The sequence below is a fragment of the Scyliorhinus torazame genome, chromosome 1 (genome assembly GCF_047496885.1).
Source record: "Scyliorhinus torazame isolate Kashiwa2021f chromosome 1, sScyTor2.1, whole genome shotgun sequence".
NCBI lineage: Eukaryota > Metazoa > Chordata > Chondrichthyes > Carcharhiniformes > Scyliorhinidae > Scyliorhinus > Scyliorhinus torazame.
Genome location: NC_092707.1, coordinates 381,497,676 through 381,522,870, shown reverse-complemented (window position 1 = coordinate 381,522,870; position 25,195 = coordinate 381,497,676). Strand labels below are relative to the sequence as shown.

Genomic DNA, 25,195 nt, shown 5'->3' with positions numbered 1-25,195 from the left:
ATTGGCAATGGCCAACGAATGTTACAGCGACGTTCACACTGGGACGAATAAAACCATAGGTGCATTTAGCGGGAAGATAGATAAACATATATGTGGGAGAAAGGAATAGAAGGACACGTTGATGGGGTGAGATGAAGGAGGTTTGGGAGGAGGCCCATGAGGGACATATCCACATCGGCATGAACATACTGGCCAGATGGCTGGTCTCTGCGCCGTAAATTCCATGTGAAGGTATCAGATTAGAAGCATACGGCCTGGTTCCTCTCTCAAGTCTGCAAGTGGGAAGATTATCCGTAACCATTGAGTTGTGGTTGAGGCCCTGGGATTGGTTTTCAAATTGGGTGAAAAGGCCAAATAGAAGAGACACCTTTGTGTATGAGTCACAAATTGGTTCATTTCTCAAGCCAACAAAAGTGTAAAAACCAAACTAAACCAATTGTATAAGTTAACAGGGCTGATGGAGATATATTAATGTGGAAACCCCGTCAGAAGTGGCCCTCAGAGAAAGTTTGAATAATCACCATGGCAACCGCAGCAACGGTCAGGGGGCCTGCGCGTCCAATCGTCCGCCTGAAAGAGCATTGGATCTTTTATCCGCCGTGATTTTTTTAAATTAATCACGCGGAGAGGTTTTCGTTTACGAAAGGGTTAGTCCAATTGTTTTTTCCCCCCAGAATGTCCACATCTCTTTGCAGCCGCCCGTCAGGCGGGGCTGCCCCGGTGCAGAGTGAGGACCCAGACATGCCAACCGGGCAGAAGCCGCGGAGCAGCGGCGTCGACAGGAGGGAGGGCTGGGGAGGCAACTGAGTCCGGGCGGCGGAGAAAAGGCGAGGCCGCTGAGTCTGGGCCGGGCGGCGGAAGGGAGGCGAGGCCGCTGAGTCTGGGCCGGGCGGCGGAAGGGAGGCGAGGCCACTGAGTCTGGGCCGGGCGGCGAGGCCGCTGAGTCTGGGCCGGGCGGCGGAAGGGAGGCGAGGCCGCTGAGTGCGGGCCGGGCGGTGGAGGGTGGGCGAGGCCGCTGACTCCGTGCTGAGTGCGGGCGGCGGGGCCGCTGACTCTGTGCTGAGTGCGGGCGGCGGGGCCGCTAAACGCGGGCGGTGGAGGGTGCTGAGCGCGGGCGGCGGGGCCGGGGGGAGGGGAGGCCGCTCCCCGCCGACAGCCACAGCAGCCTGGGCCGCGCCATGGAGAACGACATCCTGGACTCGCTGGAAGATCTGGGGTAGGTGCGGGCGGCGCTTTGTGTTTGTCTGGCGGGACTGGGCCCCGCGCTGCCTCTGGGTGTAAATTAACCGGGGAGGGAGAGAGGTGCTGTTCCCCCGCCACCCGCACATGCGGCACTGAAGTGACCCTTGGCTGGTTATAAATAACCTGCTGAGCTGGGCCTGACTCTTGAGGTGAAGCGCTCCCACCGCCTGCCTCGCTGCTGGCACATGTTTCCCTGTCAAAGGGCGAATACCTTCTCCCCGCCCCAATTTTATTTGACCCTTTTTATCATTCGCAACGCATTATCGGTAACTCTTCGTTTGCCAACGTTAAGACCCCCGAGGCAAGGTTGCAGAGGGTGGGCACTGTCATGCCACTGACCCAGTTATATTAAGGTTATGCTCTCCATGCGTCGAGTCGATATCAATAGTTTGTACCCCGACATTTTTCTGCAATAATGTTTGAAGCATGCATCCCCAAAAGTAGTTTACAGTGCCAGCCCACCCCATCTAGTATTGCATGCAAAAGCCCATAGGATAGTAAATATTGTTTAGAAAGAGCAGATAATTTCTATAAATAGATCATCTGGCACAGGCGGACAATTTGGCAGACATCTTTTGAAAAATTGTTTTTTGATAGAGCGGTAATGCTGAGCCTCACCAAATCATTGGTTAAAACATAATTAGACAAATATCAGTGCCCTCCCTTAAGGAGGACATATAGACCCCGGAGAGGGTCCAGAGAAGTGCAGAAATAAATTGGGGTGGCACAGTGGTTAGCGCTGAAGCCTCTCAGAGCCAGGGATCCAGGTTCAATTCTGGCCTCGGGTGACTGGAGTTTGCGCGTTTTCCCCGTGTCTGCATGGGTTTCCTCTGGGTGCTCCGGTTTCCTCCCACGGTCCAAAGATGTACAGGATAGGTGGATTGGTCATGATAAAATTGTCCATAGTGTCCGGGGATGTACAGGTTAAGTGAGATTAGAGGACTAAGGTGGGCCTCTTTCTTGCAGAGGTTTGGTGCAGACGCGATGGGCTGAATGGTCTCCTGCACTGTAGAGATTCAATGATTCTAATACGATAAGGTGAGAGGATTTAGATGCGAGGAAAGAGCGGATAAATTAGTTGACAGTAGAATGGAGTAGCTTAATGGGAATTATGGAAGTTTAAAACAGGGATTTTAATGAGGTTAATAGGAGAAAATCTTCAGTAATTCCAAGCAAACATTTATGGTCAAAAGGACAAAGGAAGGAATTAAGAGAGAAGAGACCCTTTTGTGCAGTAGGGGATTAGGACATGGAGTGTCTTAGCAGAAATGGGAGCTTTTATCAGTGGCATGGAGTCCACTTTGTAAGCAGGAAAATATATTGTCAGACTACGGCATTCTGGCTCAAATTAACCATTTGAAATTTATTTGCATACAGTTTAGCTATGCATATTGAGGGACTAACGGTATAATATTTTGACATGCTGTATAAACTGTCGAGCTCTGAATTTTTAGAAGTCCATTCCAATAACTTTTGAATCGTGCCTTTGATGGAACATGACTAGGATGCTTGACATAAAACTCCTTTTGCGACCTCCGTAAAGAACCAGGCTGTCAAAAAGGGAAATGGAGTGATCGGGAAAATCCATATCTCTTGCACAATGCTTCTGTGCTTCAAATGTGTAGATTTGAAGATCTGATGTCTTCTTTCTGTTGTTTTGCAAACTAGATTAGGTTAACTAACTTATGCCACTCAATTGGGCACCTTCTGAATAATCATCATCTTAGGCAGTCCCTTGGGATCAACGATGACTTGCTGAGATGACTGACAAGTCCATTGTGTGATCTGCAGACTGCCCCAGGTAGTTTTTAAAGGGATGGATGGATGAGTTGATGGAGGTCTATGTACTCTCTATGCCCTGGCTTCACCTCTGTTTCTGAAAAGATCTCTTGTGTTTGGTACCTTCCCGAATGTACTTGGCCACAAGCTAGGAACGCTGATTAGTTGTGGAGATATTTTTGACGTCTTGGAGGATGCTTTGAGGACATCCCTAAAGCAGTTCCCAGTGTCTTCCTAGTAGTCTGTTGTCACAGCTGAGTTCCTTGTAGAGATGTTGTTTTGGGTGTCTGGTGTCCGGCATATGGATGCCATGTCCTGCTTGGCAGAGCTGGTTTTGAGTGACTAGCACCTCAATGGTGGGCATGTTGCTATGGGGGAGAATGCACTGCTGTTGGACCACCTTTTTTGTCACGTATTTGGAGGATCTTGTGAATAATCTTTATTGTCACAAGTAGGCTTACATTAACACTGCAATGAAGTTACTGTGAAAAGCCCCGAGTTGCCACATTCCGGCACCTGTTCGAGTACACTGAGGGCGAATTCAGAATGTCCAAATTACCTAACAACACATCTTTTGGGACCTGTGAGAGCAAATTGGAGCACACGGAGGAAACTCACGCAGACACAGAGAGAACGTGCAGACTCCACACAGACAGTGACCCAAGCCGGAATCTAACCTGTGACCCTGGAGCTGTGAAGCAACATTGCTAACCACTGCTACCGTGCTGCTGGTGCCTTCTCTTCAGTGCTTTGAGGTGCTAGCAATAGGTTGTCCAAGTCTCTGAAGCATATAGGAGTGTGGGGAGGTGTGACTAGGGGCATCTTTGTTTCTGCAAGTTTCACGTCATTGATAGCTGGCCTCGAGAAGAAGCCATTCAGAATGTCCACCATACGTCTGCTAGTTCACTCCTTTAATATTTCAAAGATGTTCCTGACATGATTTGAATTCTAGTCACTACGCACAAATAATTAGCTATCTCCCCAGAAACATTGTTACTTCTCGAATCTTGCATGTGTCTTCTCATCAATTTAGACAATTCAGGAGAAAGTGTGCTGCTGAGATAAGTGAACATATCCCCTGCGGACAAGTTCTGGTCATGGGCTGAAATCTTGGGCTCGAGATGGGGCTTCCCTGAAGTGCTCTGGTACATTATTTCCGTTTTCTTAATGCTGGTTGCAAGGCTGGAGTTATCACATGCATTGGAGAAATGTCCTTGCAATGTTGCATGTCCAGTTCTAACCCTGCATCCAGTGCACAGGCATCAGCAAACAGTAAATCGCAAAGTATGTCCTTAGAAATCATAGTCTTTGCTTGGAGTCTTCCAGCCATGCGATTCTGATTTCAATGCTAGAATCGAGCATAGAAGAGAAAAACATGCTGAAGAGGGGACCAAGAGCAGTAAGTCGGTCTGCCAGGGAACCAAGTAGAGTAAGTCAGTCTGCCAAACAAAGTCTGGAGAGCGATGGTCCTTCCCACCCTACTGTACACATGTGAGATTTGGATTGTGTACTAGCACCATGCCAAGAAGCTCAAATCATTTTCACATGAGCTGCCTTTGGAAGCTTCTGAAGATCAGATGGCAAGACAAAATACCAGACACTGAAGTACCACAAACTGGCATGTCAATTTTCTGCAGCATATTGTCTTGGGAGAGGTTCTCCCAGGATCGCTGCAGCTGGCATAACCTCCTTTTAATAGCAAGCACATGTCAAAGGCAGAGAGAAAATGCAAGAAGAGAAAACCGAGCCAGCAAATTGTCCAAAGAAATTCTGTGGCATCCTGTCCTATTTGCATCAGAACCTTCTGGGTGCAGATTGACCTTAGAAGTTACCCACATAATGCACTGGAACCTTAACCAAACAGCCCAGATGATGAACATGGTAATCTACACCTCGAAGGGAGAACAGTATTTCAGATTACAGATTTTGTGGACTGTTACTCCCCTGACAAATGAAAGAACTGTTAGGAAAGCAACTACCAGTTTTTAAACAACATTAGTGTGCCATTTTAAAAAAAACAAGATTATCTCCTATTTAAGACATTCTGTCAAACTGCAGTAAATTAATAAATTCTCACCTCTGGAATTGACATTGAGAGCTGAAACATTTTCAGCTTATTATTCTTTTCATGAGTGTAACATGAAGCTTCAATTTAAAAGCCAGGATTTTTGATACGTTGTAGAATTTGGTGCTTCTTTTGTATATGTAAATGAAGATAAAGTCGAGGGAGCCGAATACTTTCTGGAATGTTTACAGCATCTCACTTACTTTGCAGATATAAGGGCCCGCTACTCGATGATGGTGCTCTCGAGTTGGCAGCAGGCGATGGGGCAGCTTCTCCAGAATATACAAAACTATGTGCCTGGCTTGTAATGGAATTGAAAGCTTTCTACAAACTGGTAGAAAATGTCAATGCAACAACTAGTAAGTATGTTTAATAATAAACCATTATCCAAGTTGATAAACTGATTTAAATTCTGCTTACACATAATTAAATGTGATTTCAAGCCCCACAGTAGCACTGTTTATTCTGGTACTTTGAGCTGTTGGTTTAATGGCTATCAATTCAGTTCAAATTGCCAAATATAAGTGATTAATCAGTATTTTGAGTTTTAAACCTCACATAGTTGCAGCGAATTTGTGTAATTGAAGATGGTGACGTAGTGGTAATGTCACTAGACTAATCGTCCAGAAACCCCGGAGACAGTATTTAAATCCCACCATGACAGCTGGTGAAAGTTGAATTCACTTAATAAATTTTGAATTATAAAGCTCATCTCCATAATAGTGATTGTGAAACTATAATAGATTGTTGTGAAAGTCCAGCTAGTTCACTAATATCCTTTACAGAAGGAAATCCGCCATCCTTAATTGGTCTGGTCTGCCTGTGACACCAGACCCACAGCAATGCAATTGACTCTTGGGGCTAGCAAGCCATTCAGTTCAAGGGCAATTCGTGATGGCAACAAATACTTTCCTTGTTAGTGATGCTTGAAAGAATAAAGGGAAAAAAATGCCAACAAAACAATGTACAATTGATTTTGCTGTAAAACTTGTTTGTTATGTCTGCATCTCCTGACTGGCAAGAAAGGAGGGAATACCTTAATGCAGTTAGAAATGGCTTTGTTGGATAAAATATTTTCCATTCAAATGCAAACGTGTCTCAATAATCTCAAATTATGTTTGGATGTAAGATTTTAGGTCCTGTGGATCTTTTTTTTTTCCTCCCCTAATTTCTTTTCAACCTTGCTTTTTATAGGCCCCACAGAAGCTGATGAGTTTCAGCTGGAGATGAGCGGCTTGCTGGCTGAGATGGATTGCCCCTATTCTGTTCTAACCACTGGAGATGTCACTAAACGCCTTCTCAACAAAAATAATTGCCTTTTGCTGCTCAGTAAGTTGCAGGGGAACTTGAATCATTTTCTGATTAATTATTGGACTTGAAAATTAATCACAGTTGTATTCTCGACAGTGTTCAGTGTTAAAGAGGTCTTCTCTCCCAAAGCCTGTGTGAGTGCAGGTACGTGGGTATGATAGCCTTGTAGTTATCCACAAGCAACCCAGAGTTTATAACATCAGGTGCCTCCCATCGTAAGTTGGGAAGTTGAATTGATTAAATCTTTGATTGGTGGCTGGTCCTAGACTAGCCATGTGACTACAAAACCCCGACATAGATTTTGGGCTGAAAGGCAACCTTTTATGTTACAATAACTCTGACCCAATGAAAGCTGTAGATTGTCATATGAACCCAGCTGATTCGTTGAGGGAAGGGAACCTATCTTTAACCACCATGTGACTCCAGTTCACACAGTTGACTTTTAATGAGACCTTTCCATTGTCGGCCACTACCATAATATTCAGAATATTGGGGAATAAGAGTCTGGAACTGTGTGTAAAAGTTTAAAGATGTTAAAATCCATTCCAAAATCTTGTGCACTGATTGCTTTGTAGAAGTTTCATTTGTGAAAATATTGATACAGATGCATGTGTCAAATAGGGTGTGAGCTGTATATTCTTGCCTTGGATTTAACAGTTAGTGTCTTACTGATGCCAAATGATCAGCCAACCAGGATAGAATGGCTGCCTTTATTTTCAGATAGTCACCATTCTTGTTCCATTTCAATTTTTAGGTACGGTTGCAATAGTTTGCTATTTTTGCCGTACAGGTAGAAGGATAATTGGCTGAAGACTGAATAAAGTGTCAATTCTGTTTTGCCTTGCCTCTTGGGTCAGATTGTCATGGTGCGAATCAAAGAAATTGGACAGAATTGTAGAAATTATTCCTTTACAGCATAGGAATTATAACTTTACAGCATATGGGGGCGGGGGTTGGTGATGATGGTGGCAGTCTGGTCCAAGTTATCCCTTCCAGCTAAGACTGACCTCTACTGCGGAGTCTGGCTAATTGTTGCTCAAGCATGTGGTTTTTCTGCTGCGGAGATCAATTTTCTGATGCTTAATGCAAATATTTTTCTTCTCAATATACCTGCGAATTCATGATAGCTCACATGGCATACTACATCTGCCTTCATTCCACATGAGGACCGTGGCTGAAAATTATTGTTGCTAGTATTCGCTTTTACTGTTGAATACAAATAAACCCATCATTAATAAACATTTGGGGACTTCCGGGTGCGGCGATGACCAGCTAAGTCGCACGTTTCGACAGCTCCCGGTGGAATGGACTTTTGGGCTCTTAATAGGAGCCCCAACGGCAATTTTAACGGCTAAAAACAGTGCGGTAAACCAGAAGGGAATTCCCCCTGGACACGGATGGAAAAAGGAGAGGAAAGTGGCCGGATTGCGGAGGATCCTCGAGCAGCGGCAAGGAAGGCAAGCACAAAGCAAGATGGCGTCGGAAGGTGGCCGTCTAGTATGGGGCCCTGACCAACAAGAGTTCCTGCGGCGCTGTGTGGAAGAACTTAAAAAGGAGATGAAGAAGGAGCTGCTGGCCCCGATATTACAGGCGATTGAAGGACTAAAGGAGGAGCAAAAGACCCAGGAGCAGGAGCTTCGGGTCGTGAAGGCAAAGGCCGCTGAAAATGAAGACGAAATACAGGGCCTGGTGGTGAAGACAGAGATGCACGAGGCACAACACAAAAGGTGTGTGGAAAGGCTGGAGGTGCTGGAGAATAATGCGAGGAGGAAGAATTTAAGGATTCTTGGTCTTCCCGAAGGGGCGGACGTCGGGGCATATGTGAGCACGATGCTTCACTCGCTAATGGGATCGGAGGCCCCGACGGGCCCGTTGGAGGTGGAGGGAGCTTATCAAGTTATGACGCGAAGACCGAGGGCTGGAGAAATACCTCGAGCCATAGTGGTGAGATTTCTCCGATATAATGACAGAGATGGTCCTCAGATGGGCGAAGAAAACTCGGAGCAGTAGGTGGGAGAACGCGGTGATCCGCGTTTATCAAGATTGGAGTGCGGAGGTGGCGAGAAGGAGGGCAAGTTTTAATCGGGCCAAGGCGGTGCTTCGCAAAAGGAAGGTCCAATTTGGAATGTTGCGACCGGCAAGACTGTCACACACCAAGGGAAGCACCACTACTTTGAGACGGCAGAAGAGGCGTGGACATTTATTGTGGAGGAGAAGCTGGAATAGGCAGGCCAGAAATAGAACGTTTGGGACAAAGTGGTGGGGTGATTACGTGGGGTGAAGGGGGGGGAAAAGGGGGAAGGGATGATCTCTCAAGTTGTTAATCTTGCGACCCTGTAACTTTTCTCTCTTTCCCATGTCGTGGGGGAGGGAGGATGAGGAATTGTGGGCGGCGGCCATTAGGGGTGGGGCCAAGTGGGAAACGCGGGCTTTGTTCCCGCGCTATGGTAATCATGGCGGGAACAGGGAAGCAGGAAGGAGGGGGCCTCGCACAGTGGGGGCCGAGATCACTGGGGGAAGCCAAGGTCAGCCAGAGTTTGCTGACTTCTGGGAGCAACATGGGGGGTGCAATTACGCTAGAAAAGGATCTAGCGGGGGGTGGTTTAACTGGGTTGCTGCTGCTGGGGAGAAGGGGGAGCTGGTACGGGGTGGGGTGGTCGAGGCGGGAGGGCACCGTCGGGGGGAGATTCGGCTACGTGGGAACCGGGTGAGGAGCTGGATTAAAAAAGGGGATGGCTAGTCGACAAGGGGGGGGGGTAAAGAGCCCCCCAACCCGGCTGATCACGTGGAATGTGAGAGGGCTGAACGGGCCGATTAAAAGGGCACGGGTACTCGCACACCTAAAGAAATTAAAGGCAGATGTGGTTATGTTGCAGGAGACGCATTTGAAACTGATAGACCAGGTCAGACTACGCAAAGGATGGGTGGGGCAGGTGTTTCATTCTGGGTTAGACGCAAAGAACAGGGGGGTGGCTATATTATTGAGGAAACAGGTACTGTTTGAGACAAAGACCATGGTGGCGGATAGTGGGGGTAGATATGTGATGGTGAGTGGCCGATTGCAAGGAGAGGCGGTGTTTCTAGTGAACGTATATGCCCCGAACTGGGATGATGCCAATTTTATGAGGCGTATGTTGGGATGTATCCCGCACCTCGAGGCGGGAAAGTTGGTAATGGGGGGAGACTTCAATACGGTGCTGGACCCAGGGCTGGGCAGATCGAGGTCCAGGACCCGGAGGCGGCCGGTTGCAGCTAGGGTGCTCAAGGACTTTATGGAGCAGATGGGAGGAGTAGACCCCTGGAGATATAGCAGGCCTAGGAGTAAGGAGTTCACGTTTTTCTCCTATGTCCATAAAGTATATTCACGGATTTACTTTTTTGTTTTGGGAAGGGCGCTGATCCCGAAGGTGACAGGGACGGAGTACACGGCTATAGCTATCTCGGACCACGCTCCACATTGGGTGGACCTGGAGATAGGGGAGGAAAAAGAACAGCACCCGCCCTGGAGAATGGACATGGGATTATTGGCAGATGAGGGGGTATGTTTAAGGGTGAGGGGGTGTATTGAAAGGTACTTGGAGCTTAATGACAATGGGGAGGTTCAGGTGGGAGTGGTCTGGGAGGCGTTGAAGGCAGTGGTTAGAGGGGAGCTGATATCTATCAGGGCACATAAAGGAAAGCAGGAGGGTAGGGAAAGGGAGCGGTTGCTGAAAGAACTTTTGAGGGTGGACAGACAATATGCGGAGGCACCGGAGGAGGGTCTGTACAGGGAAAGGCAAAGGCTACATGTAGAATTTGACTTGTTGACTACGGGTAATGCAGAGGTACAGTGGAGGAAGGCACAAGGCGTACAGTATGAATATGGGGAGAAGGCGAGCCGGTTGCTGGCCCACCAACTGAGGAAGAGGGGAGCAGCGAGGGAGATAGGGGGGTGAGAGATGAGGAGGGAGAGATGGAGCGGGGAGTGGAGAGAGTGAATGGGGTGTTCAAGGCATTCTACGAAAGATTATATAAAGCTCAGTCCCCTGAAGGGAAGGAGAGAATGATGTGCTTTCTGGATCAGCTGGAATTCCCTAAGGTGGAGGAGCAGGAGAGGGCGGGACTGGGAGCACAGATTGAGATGGAGGAGGTAGTGAAAGGGATTGGGAGCATGCAGGCGGGGAAGGCCCCGGGACCAGACGGATTCCCGGTGGAATTTTATAGGAAGTATATGGACTTGCTAGCCCCGCTTCTGACGAGAACCTTTAATGAGGCTAGGGAAAGGGGGCAGTTGCCCCCGACTATGTCAGAGGCAACGATATCGCTCCTCCTAAAGAAGGAAAAAGACCCGCTGCAATGCGGGTCCTATAGGCCCATTTCTCTTTTAAATGTGGATGCTAAGATTCTGGCCAAGGTAATGGCAACGAGGATAGAGGACTGTGTCCCGGGGGTGGTTCATGAGGACCAAATTGGGTTTGTGAAGGGGAGACAGCTGAACACGAACATACGGAGGTTGCTAGGGGTAATGACGATGCCCCCGCCAGAGGGGGAAGCGGAGATAGTGGTGGCGATGGATGCTGAGAAAGCATTTGATAGAGTGGAGTGGGATTATCTGTGGGAGGTGCTCAGGAGATTTGGCTTTGGAGATGGGTATATCGGATGGGTACAGTTGCTGTATAGGGCACCGATGGCGAGTGTGGTTACGAATGGACGGGGGTCTGATTATTTCCGGCTTTACAGAGGGACGAGGCAGGGGTGTCCCCTGTCTCCGTTATTGTTTGCACTGGCAATTGAGCCCCTGGCCATAGCACTGAGGGGTTCCAGGAAGTGGAGGGGAGTGTTTAGGGGCGGAGAAAAACACCGGGTACCTTTTGTATGCGGATGATTTGTTGTTGTATGTGGTGGACCCGGTGGAGGGGATGCCAGAGATAATGCGGATACTTGGGGAGTTTGGGGATTTTTCGGGGTATAAATTGAACATGGGGAAAAGTGAGTTGTTTATGGTGCATCCAGGGGAGCAGAGCAGGGAAATAGAGGATTTACCGCTGAGGAAGGTAACAAGAGACTTCCGGTACTTGGGGATTCAAATAGCCAAGAATTGGGGAACCTTACACCGGCTTAATTTAACACGATTGGTGGAACAGATGGAGGAGGACTTCAAGAGATGGGACATGGTGTCCCTGTCACTGGCAGGTAGGGTGCAGGCGGTTAAAATGGTGGTTCTCCCGAGATTCCTCTTTGTGTTTCAGTGCCTCCCGGTGTTGGTCATGAAGGCTTTTTTTTAAGAGAATCGAGAAAAGCATTATGAGTTTTGTGTGGGCCGGGAAGACCCCGAGAGTGAGAAGGGGGTTCTTGCAGCGTAGTAGGGATAGGGGGGGGCTGGCACTACCGAGCCTAAATGATTATTACTGGGCCGCCAATATTTCAATGGTGTGTAAGTGGATTGGAGAAGGGGAGGGAGCGGTGTGGATGAGATTGGAGAGGGCGTCCTGCAAGGGGACCAGCTTACAAGCAATGGTGACGGCACCGTTGCCGTTCTCACCGAAGAAATACACTACAAGCCCGGTGGTGGTGGCAACATTAAAAATTTGGGGGCAGTGGAGACGGCATGGGGGAAGGACGGGAGCCTCGGTGCGGTCCCCGATAAGAAATAACCATAGGTTTGTTCCGGGGAGAATGGATGGGGGATTTGGAGCATGGCAAAGAGCTGGGGTAGTACAATTGAGAGATCTGTTTGTTGATGGGACGTTTGCGAGTCTGGGAGCGCTGACGGAAAAATATGGGTTGCCCCAAGGGAATGCATTTCGGTTTATGCAACTGAGGGCTTTTGCGAGGCAACAGGTGAGGGAATTCCCGCAGCTCCTGACGCAGGAGGTGCAGGATAGAGTGATCTCGGGGACATGGGTGGGGGATGGTAGGGTGTCGGACATGTACAGGGAAATGAGGGACGAGGGTGAGATCATGGTAGATGAGCTGAAAGGGAAATGGGAAGAAGAGCTGGGGGAGGAGATTGAGGAGGGGCTGTGGGCTGATGCCCTACGTAAGGTAAACTCGTCGTCCTCGTGTCTTGTGTGCCAGGCTAAGCCTGATACAATTCAAGGTTCTACACAGGGCGCATATGACTGGAGCACGACTCAGTAAATTTTTCGGGGTAGAGGATAGGTGTGGGAGATGCTCGAGAAGCCCAGCGAATCGCACCCACATGTTCTGGTCATGTCCGGCATTACAGGGGTTCTGGGTGGGGGTGGCGAAGGTGCTTTTGAAGGTGGTGGGGGTCCGGGTCGAGCCAAGCTGGGGGTTGGCTATATTTGGGGTTCAGAAGAGCCGGGAGTGCAGGAGGCGAGAGAGGCTGATGTTTTGGCCTTTGCGTCCCTAGTAGCCCGGCGCAGGATATTGCTTATGTGGAAGGAAGCCAAACCCCCGGGCGTGGAGACCTGGATAAACGACATGGCAGGGTTTATAAAGTTAGAACGGATCAAGTTCGTATTAAGGGGTTCGGCTCAAGGGTTCACCAGGTGGCAACCATTCGTCAACTACCTCACAGAACGATAGAGGGAATGAAAAAGAAAGAAAGACAACAGCAGCAACCCAGGGGGGAGGATCCGGGTGGGCTCTTAGGGATGTCATTGTATATGTATAGACATTTGTTATAGGTAATGTATATTGGACTGTTGGATTGGGACTGTTGGATTGTATCTTTGGAGAGTAACTATTTTTGACAAGGTAGTTGCCATTTAGTTTTGTTTTTGTTTCTGTTTATATATTATTTATTTACTTGTTTAAAACTGGCCACTGTTATTTATATTGCTTTATTGTTGTTTAAAAGAAAGAAAAACTATGTACTGTTATGTTTGGCCAAAAAATCTTGAATAAAATATCTTTTTAAAAAATAAATAAATAAACATTTGGGGATTTAAAAAAAAACAAGCGAGCGACTGCAGACCCACCCCCTTGAAACCCAAATACACACAACATTTCCTCTCCTCTCGAGACGGCACAGTAATGCACGGCACTACGCTTTCAAGGTGCTGAGTACCCTACAGTTGGGTGGGCAGCTGGTTTGTGATGCAGAGTGAGGCCAACAGCGCACGTTCAAACCCCATACTACCTGAGGTTATTCAAGAAGGCCCTTCCTTCTCAACCTTGCCCCTCGCCTGAGTAGTGGTGATCCTCGGGTTAGATCACCAGTCAGCTCTCAGGGGAAAGCAGCCTACAGACATCTGGGACTGTGGCAACTTTACCTCTTACTATATCCGCCTATAATTTAAGGCTATGCTCACTATTTACTATCCCACCAATTTTTGTATCATCCGTGGATCAACCCTCCTACATTCAAGTCCCAATCATTTATATAAACCACAAACAGCAGGGGCCCCAACATTGATCCCTGTGGGACCCCACTGGACACAGGCTCCCAGTCGGAAAAGCACCTCTCGACCATCACCCTCCGCTTCCTGCAACTCAACCAGTTCTGGATCCAATTTGCCAAATTTCCATGGATCCCATGGGCTGTTACCTTCTCTGTCAGTCTCCCACGTGGGACACTATCAAAAGCCATGCCATAGTCTCAGTTGTAGAGACCCAGTAGTACAAGGGGCCCAGTAGCACAAGTGCTTCACAGGAGCATTATCAAACAAAATTTGACTGTCCACCATCTGAGGAGAAATTAGGGCTTGATCAAAGAGGTTGGTTTCAAGGAATGTCTTAAAGGAGGAAAGGGTTTTTGGGAGGGAACTTCAGAGCTACTGCCTTAAAAATTAAGGCATGGCTGCTAATGAGAGTGTGGTTATAACTGAGGATAGACCAGCAACCATTACAGAGGAAGCACGAATATAAAGAGTTGTAGACATGAAATCAATTACAGAAATAATGGAGAGGTGAGGCCATGGAGGAATTTGAAAAATTGGAGTGAGAATTTGAAAATTGAGGCATTGCTTAACTGCTAGCCAACGTGCGATAGGAAACATGGCTGATGGATGAACAGGGCTCTTGAGGTGAGTTGGGACAGCAAGTATACAACACTAGAGGCCAGCCAGGAATGCATTGGAATAAAGATTATTAGACTGGTTGGGACTAAATTTAAAAGTTGGAAGGGATTCTACAGCAACTGAGCTGTGACAGGCATGGGATTGGATGTTAACAGAGGTGGAAATAGCCAGCCTTGGGGCAAGTATGTGACCTAAAGCCCCCCTTGGGGTCAAATATGATTCTAAAGTTTGCAAACAGCCTGGTTCAGCCTCAAGACAGTTGCCAGGGAGAGGTATCAACTTGGTGTTTATGGAACAGGGTTTGTGGTAGGAACCAATTAGTTGGAGCAAATTTCTGCTCATCTCATACTAGATGCCGAACAAGCAGTGTAACAAGCAGGAGATGGGGGGGGAGGTGGAGGTTAGGTAGAGCTGAATGTTGGCACTGTGAAAACTGACACTGTTTCTAGATGTTGCTGCGAGTCAGCATGTAGGTTCTAACTGAGGTGGAGGTATGGGGAGAAATGACAATTGAGACTGATCCTGTCCAAGCATATGTTTTCCAACAAGAGTTGATGGATATTTCTCTAGTTGAAGAGTGCTGTGGCAACTTTCAGTTTACTTACTGCTTTCCTGGCTGAGATCAGCTACCAGAACACAAACTGGGGATCACTTATGTGCTCCTTGCTGAAGTTGTTTGCACCCTCTAATAACGTTGGCAGTGCTGTAACTCTAACCAGAAACTGAAGACAGGGGAATATTGTGCCAAATGGGACATAAACCCAACAGTACAGTTGATCAGAATGAACAACTATGGAGGACAAAATTGTTTAATTTGATTCTTGTGTTCTTTTCTGTCTAAACATGTATTACTTTTGTGTTGATTCATGGTATGTGAGGTTAGTTGGAAATTTTAAAGCAGAGTGGGAAAGAGTTTGATTGTTAAGTCAGGATTGAAGTGAAACGGAACCAAGATGGGTTATTGGAGTAGAGATTCAGATCAGCTACGATTTGTGGTGAAACAGACTTGAGGGGCTGATCGACTTACCCCTGTTCCTCTGACCATTGCTGGCTAAACAATGCTAACCCCTACTTGCCCTTGGATGGTGGCTTGTGGCCACCTTGAACTATGCTCGTCCAGAACATAACCAGTACCCTACCGTATCTCTAGCATTATCATTATACATTTGAGAGGGTAAAAACACACAATTGTGACTGTTCATGTTGTAAAGATATCAGTTGAAATGATCGTGATTTGTTTGCTTGAGGTTGTGACTAAACAGGAATGGAAGTGTGGATTTTGTGTTTAACACTCTCCTGGAGACAACATTTTGCTCTTTATCTGTTTCTAGTCTGTGGATGGGAAATCTAGCTCTAAGACAGCTGCCACTTACACACTCGAGCTCATGAAAGAGCTGCGCTGACCTGGAGATTTGTGACCTCGATGCAGCATATCACTGTTTTACCTTCATTGTCACCACTCCAGAGTGAGGCTGGTTGATAAGTAAAATTAATTTAATCTAGGACAAGTAACTCAATTACAGCTCTGCGTCTCATACAATTGAGTCTCTAGACTGTCAGGAGATTCCATTTTATATTGGGAGTGTGCTGTGTAGACACACTGCTCAGTTCAAATATAAAAAGGGAACCTCCAGAGTCTGTGTTTTCTAAGGCACTTAATGGCGACTGGTTGCAAGTCTCTTTGTTGACGATTCGAAGTAATGAAATTGAGAATCTTGTGCGAAAGCATGTTGGAATCAGATTTTCGCAAAGCCATGTTGATGCCAATGTTTCTAAAGCAGCCAGATGACAGCTCTTGAATAATAGAAAATGGTTGGATATGTGGTCTGAAAATTCTGTTATTTTTGAAATGGAAAAAGTATTCAGATTCTTTAAAATTGCTCCTGAAGTGGCTTAAAGCTGATCACTAATGATTAAGTTTACTATCTATTGTGGGACTGCACTGACATATGTCAATCAGTAAAGTCCAGGGTTTGGTCCCTAGACACATTAACCGATCCTGGCATTGCTGAGTTCCAGATATGGAGAAAAAGCCTGTTAGCCAGATGTGTACCTGTTGGTTGGGGTTGATGAGGATGATCCCCTTGTTTTCCATGTCAAACAGCCTTTTGACAGTTGCCTTTATAGGCTTATGTATGAAAGGAGGCCAGTTTATACCCATAGAAATGTACCTGGGCAGCATCAGTGCTTCAGGCAAGGAAATTAATCGGCTGGAGTGATGGGCAAAGAATTTGGTTGTTTATATATTTCGTGTTTACATTCTGCTGATTTATGTTCCTGTAGCTTACCTGATTTCCGAGCTTGAATCTTCACGGATGCTTGGTGTGAACAACCCACCAAAGAAGCAACCAGACAAAAGCAGCCAGTCCTTCGTGGAGCTGAAATCCATATGCATTACCCTGGGTATGTCCAAGCCCCCAGATAACATCACCATGTTCCAGTTCTTCAGTGGGATTGAGAAAAAGGTACACACATGAACAAAATTGTCCTAATGTGCAGCATTTAAAACTTGAATCACTCTGCCGAACTTGTCCGGTATGAATAATTATTTTTAAAATCCATTGGAGTTTCCGCTTCAGGAAATACATCAATTTCTAAAAGAAACAGAAGAGTACAGATCAGTTGTGTGAAAGTTTCTTTTTATTGTGCCTTTTGACTTGGAAACTGAACAACTGTTTGAAGTTTTAACTACTGCTGTAAAGTCTAGCAAGAAAATTTCTAGCCTCCATTTCTAAGGGAGAAATTTTAATACTCTTATTTTATAGTGAATCAGGGTTGAGGAACATCATAATTTCACTTTTTAAAAAGTTTTGTTTATTTCAGAAGAGGGCAGTGCAAAGAGGCATTTACTGGGCAATTCAGATGATTTTAAAAGCCATAGTGGTCAAGCGACCTATTAAAATCCAACATCAAATAGATTACTAACTGGCACTGTTTCACCCTCTTGTACCTTATTCTCAGGTGTCCACCACACAATTGGGTGTTTAACTTCTCCAGCCTAATATTCATTTGTGTGTGGAAGACTTTTCAATCAACAAATGAGAATCAAATTGTTTTACAACGTGAATTTTTAGACCCAAAAAGCATTGATTAAACTTTGCTTTGGGCTAGAATGGCTTAAGTACTGAGCACTCTTGTGAACGTGACCAGCAGTAAGGATTTGTTGTATTTTTGGCAGTTATTTGCTTGAAGTTTTTAACTAGTTAACCAATGGTAAATCCTTGAATTTTTAAAGTGGATACTGTGTACAAAGTACCAACATGGAAAAGTCAGCCTGTGTCTTCCCAACGCTCAATCTGATAAATTCAAAGGAATACAAGTTTGGTTAATGCAAATTTTATTCAAATTTAATCCTCAGTCCAACCAACTTCAGCTGTTTTATCAATGGCCTTCCCTCTGTTATAGAATCAAGAATGGGGAAGCACACTGATTATTTGACTCTCAGCTCTATTCACAAGTATTCTGATCATGAAGCAACCAATGCCAATTTGCAGCAGGACCTGGACAGCACTGTAATTAACTAATAATAATCTTTATTGTCATAAGTAGGCTTACATTAACACTGCAATGAAGTTATTGTGAAAAGCCCCTAGTCGCCACACTCTGGCACCTGTTCAGGTACACAGGGAGAATTCAGAATGTCCAACTCCCCTAACAGCACGTCTTCGGGACTTGTGGGAGGAAACCGGAGCACCCGGAGGAAACCCACGCAGACACTGGGAGAATGTCTGTGCAGAGTCTGCACAGTGACTCAAGCCGGGAATCGAACCTGGGACCCTGGCACAGTGAAGTAACAGTGCTAACCACTAATGAGTGCTAACCGTGTTAATGAGTGGCTTACCACCTAATCTCAATGCCATTCCACAGTTTACACAGCTGAAGTCAGCAGTACGATGGACTAATGACCATGGGCATAAGAGGGGTGAGCTCTTGGCACCAGCACCATCTAGGTCGGAAAAATTTGCTTGGTTTGTGTTTTGACCCGCCATTTCACTCAGCATCCAACCTCTCTACAGGGATACCATGGTGCAATATATCCTTTGTAAAGGTGTGCTGCAGCAACTCGCCAAATTTCTTTCAGCAACGCTTCCCAGCTTTGTGATGCAAAGAGATCAAGAGCAGCTGTGGTATGGGAAACACTGCCATCAAGTCCTGTGCCATCCTAGCTTTGGCATGTATTGATCTTTCTTCATTGCTGGCTCAATATCTTGGAATTCTCTACTTATCACCATTACAGGAGAACCATAAACTGTATCAGGCTCATCCTTGCACAAGAGGAGGTCCCGTTTTCCCTTCGCAGTGCCTCACTCCATACTCCCCAATTGATCTCCATTCCCAACTCCGCTTCCCATTTCTCCTTGATCTTCACCACCCGCTCGCCTCCCTGCTCTCCCCGCCTCATATATATATATATATATATCTATATATATATATCTATATATCCCCAATTCTTCCCTCCCCTTCCACATCTGGAAGCAGCAGTCGCTCCAGCAAGGTGTATCCCGGCAATCTAGGGAACCATTTCCAGATCTTTCGTGCAAAGTCCCTAACCTGTAGATACCTGAACTCACTACCCCTCGGCAGCTCTACCCTCTCCCTTAGTTCCTCCAGACTGGCGAACCCTTCCTCCAAATACAAATCCCTCCCCTTGACCAGCTCCACTTCCCTCCACCTCCTGTATACACTATCCATCCCCCCCCCCCCCCCCGGCTCAAACCCATGATTCTCGCATAGCGGCGTTAACACCGACATCCCTTCCACCCTAAAATGCCTCTTCAGCTGATTCCATATCTTCACCGTGGACTGCACCACTGGGCTCCCTGAATACCTACTCGGAGCCATTGTGCACAGGGTGCATATGACTCAGGCGAGAATGAGTGGGTTCTTTCAGGGGGTAGCAGATGAGCGTGTGGATGGGGGCCAGCGAATCATGAGCACATGTTTTGGGGTTGTGAAAAATTTGGGAAGATTCTGGGCGGGAGTGTTTGCGGTCTTAGCCAGGATAGTGGAGGAGGAGGTGAACCCGGACCCTTTGGTGGCGATATTTGGGGTTTCAGAGAAGCCGGAACTCATGGAGAGGAGGAACGCCGATGTTATGGCCTTCGCCTCTCTGATTGCACAGCGACAAATTTTGCTGGAGTGGCAGTCTGCATCACCACCGTGGGTAGCAGCATGGTTGGGTGACTTGTATGACTTCCTGCAGTTAGAGAAGATACAGTATGAGTTAAGGGGCTCAGCAGGGGAGTTTGTGAAAAGGTGTGGGATGCTTGTGACCGTGTTTGAGGAGGTGTTCGTCAGGGGGCGGGGGGGGGGGGGGGGAGAAAAATCTGTACAAACTGTATAGTTGATTGTTGGGAAGAATGTTTCCCGGGGTGTTTATTTGCTGCAACCTACTTTGATACAAGTTTGAATAAAATGCGTTTAAAAAAAAAAAAAAAGAACCACAAACAGCGTGGCTGTAACTCGCCATCCCGCCACCTTGGGTCACCTGGATTTGGTAATAAATGCAGCCTTGCCAGTATTCTCCATGTCCCAAGAAATAAGAGAAAAGAAAAATCATGAATGAAAGCAAAGCCCTCTTGTGGCGAGGTAGCTAGTTAAAAAACCCTGATCCCAGCACTCGAAGATCATTGGAGTTGATTAGTAGGTTTTCAGCAGTAGCTGGAGAAACTTGGAACCAGATTTCTATAAAGGATAGTTCCTGGAAGAGATTAAAAGACAAAACAATAAACTGCAAAAATTCTGTTGCGATGCAGCCCGGCCTCTTGAGCCAACCATCATTAAGAAATACCTTGATTGTCACCCTATTATAGGAAAGATATTGTTAAACTAGAAAGAGTGCAGAAGAGATTTATGAGGATGCTACCAGGGCTTGATGTTCTGAGCTATAGGGAGAGGCTGGATAGGGACTTCTTTCCCTGGAGCGTAGGAGGCTTAGGGATGATCTTATAGAGGCCATCTTTTCCCAAAGGTAGAGGAGTCTAGAACTAGAGGGCATCGGTTTAAGGTGAGAGGGGAGAGATGCAAAAGAGACCAGAGGAGAAATTTCTTCACACCGAGGGTGGTGAGCATCTGGAACGAGCTGCCAGAGGCAGTGGTAGAAGGTGGTACCATTTTTCCCTTTAAAAAAGTTAGACAGTTACATGGACAGGGTGGATATAGAGGGATGTGGGCAAGTGGGACTAGCTTAGTGATAGAAACTGGGTGGCATGGACAGGCTGGGCCAAAAGGCCCGTTTCCATGCTGTAACCATCTATGACAATGACGGCAGCATGGTAGCATAGTGGTTAGCACAGTTGCTTCACAGCTCCAAGGTCCCAGGTTCGATTCGTGGCTTGGGTCACTGTGCTGTAAACATCTCTGACTCTTATGATTTTTATTCTCTTATTTGAGGAGATTGGCCTTACAAAGAAGCTTGAAGGCTATTTGCATTTATATAAGCCTTTTAGAAATGTTACTTTGAAAAATCACAAATTACAATTATCTTAAACTATATTTACGGTACACACTGGTTCCACAGACAGTAGTGTGGGGATTGGTTAGCTAAGCTGTTTCTGATGGTGAGAGTTTGAAGGAGAAACATTAGGCAGGTAACTGGAAAAATGTACCTGCTCTCCCTCTAATAGATTCATGGATTTTTATTGACATCCATCTGCATGGACAGAGACAGCACCTATTTTATGGCTCTAATCGAGTCATGAACATGGCACTGGAAATTCAAGGACCTCAGGGGAGACGGCGTGCTTCCGTGTGTAGAGGGAAGTCGAGGAGATCTACCTTCATGGTTTCTCGTGGGTAAAATGTTTCAGTCTGACGAGTAACGGTCATCTGAAGTTTCAAATAGGATTGTGTAAAATACGTTGACCTACCTTTCTCCAGTACAGCCACCTTAACACATCCTTTGATTTATTGTCACATCTACTGAAGTACAGTGAAAAGTGTTTTTCTGCGGCCAAGGGAACATGCACAGTACGTACGCAGTAGACAAAAAGAATAATCGACAGAGTACATCGACAAATAGTACATCGACATTCAAAAACCTGGAGCTGTAGCCCCTTGTTTCAAATGCCGAGAACAGGATGCCTCTGGAATTATGGCCAGGAGTTCTTGTTTGTACCTTCAAAAGTGAATTCAACTTTGCCCAGAAAAATAAGTTGCACAAATCATTTTGGAAGATTTGAAGATGTAGACACGTAGCAGCGTGTCCTGCACTGCTACTGCAAAAGTGAAGCAGCTACTACACATTGAACAACAAGGTCTCATCAGTATTAATCATTTGAAAACGACTGTTTTTTTGATTCTCTGCATTTCTGTAGCCAAAAGGAAAAGGGAAACTGGATTCTTGTGCCTACGCTGTAGTTAACTTCAACGATCATCGGTCTCCTTGCCTAACCCATTCACAATCCCTTTTGTGAGTAAATTAAATTGTACTCTTATAAAATCTACAATACCCAACAAGAGAGCACCTAACCACCGCCCTATGGCATTACCTTAATTCCACATCATCAACATCAACTATGGACCAGAAATTCAGTTGGGCCACCAATATGAATGTAAGAGGCTGAGAATTGTATAGCAAGTGGCTCACACCCCGACCCCTCTGCCTCTCTCTGTGGGAGTACAATTGGAGTATTCTCCACTCGCTTGGATGGTTACAGTGACAAGAAGCTTGACCACATCCAGGACAAAGCACCCACTTGGCACCACTTAAACTTGCAGTGTCTCGCCCCACCTCTGGCGGACCATGGATGAATTGTGTCCTGTTTGGGATGTACTGCAGCAGCACTCCATGGCTTCTTTATCAACAAACTCAACCTCTGCCACCAAGATGGGAAAACATGTATAGGAACATCGCCTCCGAGTCTCCACATCCTCACTGACAATACAGTGCCTTTCCTTCAGTGTTGCTGAATCACAAAGTTCTGGAGCTCCTGGGCACACTCTCACCCAATTGTCTGGAGTTGCTGCAGAATCCATTCCTGCCTTTTTTAGGGCATCTAGGCCAGTGTTGGGTATTGTGTGTTCCATGGTCCACATGCAGCCCATCAGAGTACTGAGTGTGACCCACGAGGTATTTCTTGACCACGTGTAGGGTTTCCAGATCCTGGTGGTTTTCATCCACATGGTTTTTTCCCCTACTGGCATAACGACAGTGATACACATGCAAAGCAAAGGGCACGTGAAGTGAGATGCATGCTGATTGCACCCAGCATTGACTGAGAGCAGTGCGCGCGCTCTCCGTCCAATCAAAGTGTAAATCTTCATTTTTAACATTTGAATATCATAGAATTTACAATGCAGAAGGAGGCCATTCGGCCCATTGAGTCTGCGCCGGCTCTTGGAAAGAGCACCCTACCCAAGGTCAACATCTCCACCCTATCCCCATAGCCCAGTAACCCCACCCAACACTAAGGGCAATTTTGGACACTAAGGGCAATTTATCATGGCCAATCCACCTAACCTGCACATCTTTGGACTGTGGGAGGAAACCGGAGCACCCGGAGGAAACCCACGCACACACGGGGAGGACATGCAGACTCCGCACAGACAGTGACCCAAGCCAGAATTGGACCTGGGACCCTGGAGCTGTGAAGCAATTGTGCTATCCACAATGCTACCGTGCTACCCTAATATATGAATGATAAGAAAAAAATTCTGAAACTCTAATTCTTGGCATGTATTAATTGTATTTAATCTTATTCACGGGACCTTGATGAGTGAACAAGCCCGATTTTCAATCTTGCAGCTCACTGGGATCAAGGCGGGCCACTCGTGTGGCCCACTCAGTAATCTAGGTTTCCCATCACTGATCTAGGCTGAAAACCAGCCTGGGGTATCATAAATGTATGTAGGCATTAGCGTTAATGCTAGAGAGAGTCTAACGCAAGTGTGTCTGACAGTAATGTTTTACATAATTTGGGAGCCGGTTTCGCTCAGTTGGTTGGACTGATGCAGAGCAAAGCCCACCGTGTTTTCAATTTCCATACCGGCTGAGGTTATTCATGAAGACCCCGCCTTCTCAGCCTTGCCCCTCACCTGAGGTGTGGTGATCCTCTGGTTAACTCGCCACCAGTCAGCTTTCTCCCTCAAAGGGGAAACCAGCCTATGGCCATCTGGAACTATGGCGACTTTTCTAACCAGATTTAGGCATTGCGCAATAAAAGTGTTCAGAGATGCAAAACTCTTCATATGATGTTGAACAGGGTTGGTCGACAGTGTGGCGAGTTAAGTACGGTAAGAATAAATTTAATTTGCAGGAAGTGATGAAGACGCATGCAGCATTCATTTGCTGTACACCATGTAAGAACATGGTGTACGAATATATCCATTCTCCATGTAGCCTTCAATCACGTGATCATAAAACATTACATGGTATTCTTCGAAGAAAAATAGGCAGTTCACCAGGTGTCCAGACCAATAGCAGCAGTGGAACAAATCATTTGAAACATAGTTAAAAATAATTCCAAGATTAATTAAATAAAAATAGCAGCCAGCAAATAGAATGGCCCCTCCCCAGAATGTATTAAACCCCAGTTAAAAGCAATTCAGTTTTAAGGGTTTTCCTCTGAACGGTTATGCTGTTTGTCTTCGGAATAAACCTAAAATGCTGTCATGAACAGATCATGGTTCCTGACAGTTCGCTGTTTACACTTTGACCAAAGTTTACTTTTAATCAATTGGACCTGGTGGTATTTCCTGTAAGTCAAGTATAAAAAATCTTTTGGAGAAGCCAAAGTATGAGAAGTTTTAGAGCAATGCTTGGCCATTCAGTCCTTTGAACTTCAGAATTTTCACCTTATTTTCCTATTATTTGAACCCTTCACCGCAGTGAACAGAATGCCCAATCGGCGTTGTCTTGCCCTAATGCTTTTCAGTACGGAATCAGTGTCTGAAGATAATTTCATACTATTGACTTTTCAGAAATTGTAGCTCTGGTGGATGATTTCACAGTTTTAAGATTGCTTTTTTGTCTTGAAAAACACACCTTTTCAGTTAGATTACACTAAATGTGTTTCACCTTTTAAACCATTTGATTTTGATTCAAATATATTTTCCTTCCTTAGCTGAAAGAATCTATGTCGAAGGTGCCCCAAAATTATGTGGGGAAACCTCTGGTGAAAAAAGCACTAGGGCCACTTCACTGGGTGAGTAGTGAAACCATTAACTATTGGTGAAGCACGCAAAAGAATGAATTGTGACCATTTTCAATATGGATTAAATGATTGATCCTTTTATTCTTCAGTAGTATTAAATAGGTATTATTTAGCCACTTGAGGTGATGAGCAATGCTATTATTTCGACTTCCAAGTCAACTACTAGATCATTTTCTGATACTGAATTCTGTTTTTGGCCATCTTATTTGAAAATATTTTCAAATCACCCCAAATCGTATTGTTGCAACCTAATTATTAACTGGTTAAGAAAGCTACGTGGGATACTTGCCTTTGCAAATTGGGACATTGAAAATAATAACATTGAAGTCATGCTAAACCATTAGGTCTCAGCAGAAGTATCGTGTACAGCTCTGGGCACCACACTTTAGGAAAGATGTCAAGATTTGGCAGAGGTACAGAGGAGGTTTACCAAGATGGTTCAGGGCTAGGAACTTCAGTCATAGAATCATAGATCACAGTGCAGAAGGAGACCATTCGGCCCATCGAGTGCACCGGCCCTTGGAAAGAGCACCCTGCCAAAGCCCACACCTCCACACTATCCCTGTAACCCCACCTAACCTTTTTTGACACGAAGGGCAATTTAGCATAGCCAATCTGCCTAACCTGCATATCTTTGGACTGTGGGAGGAAATACACGCAGTCACGGGGCGAAACTG

The 25,195-nt window shown here is 46.0% G+C and overlaps 1 protein-coding gene across 2 annotated transcripts in view; it reads left to right on the top strand.

Moving 5' to 3' along the window:
- Positions 1–744: 744 nt before the first annotated feature.
- Positions 745–25,195, top strand: part of fam98a (family with sequence similarity 98 member A) — a 42,274-nt gene continuing 17,823 nt past the window's right edge. Inside the window, exons 1-5 of one of the 2 annotated variants that reach the window (XM_072512352.1) lie at positions 745–1,216; positions 5,297–5,445; positions 6,281–6,415; positions 16,648–16,829; positions 24,429–24,509. In XM_072512352.1, coding sequence (XP_072368453.1) covers positions 1,179–1,216; positions 5,297–5,445; positions 6,281–6,415; positions 16,648–16,829; positions 24,429–24,509 — 585 coding nt within the window. In that variant the 5' untranslated portion in view covers positions 745–1,178. The remainder of the gene's footprint in view (positions 1,217–5,296; positions 5,446–6,280; positions 6,416–16,647; positions 16,830–24,428; positions 24,510–25,195) is intronic. The other variant, XM_072512363.1, reaches the window with a different exon arrangement.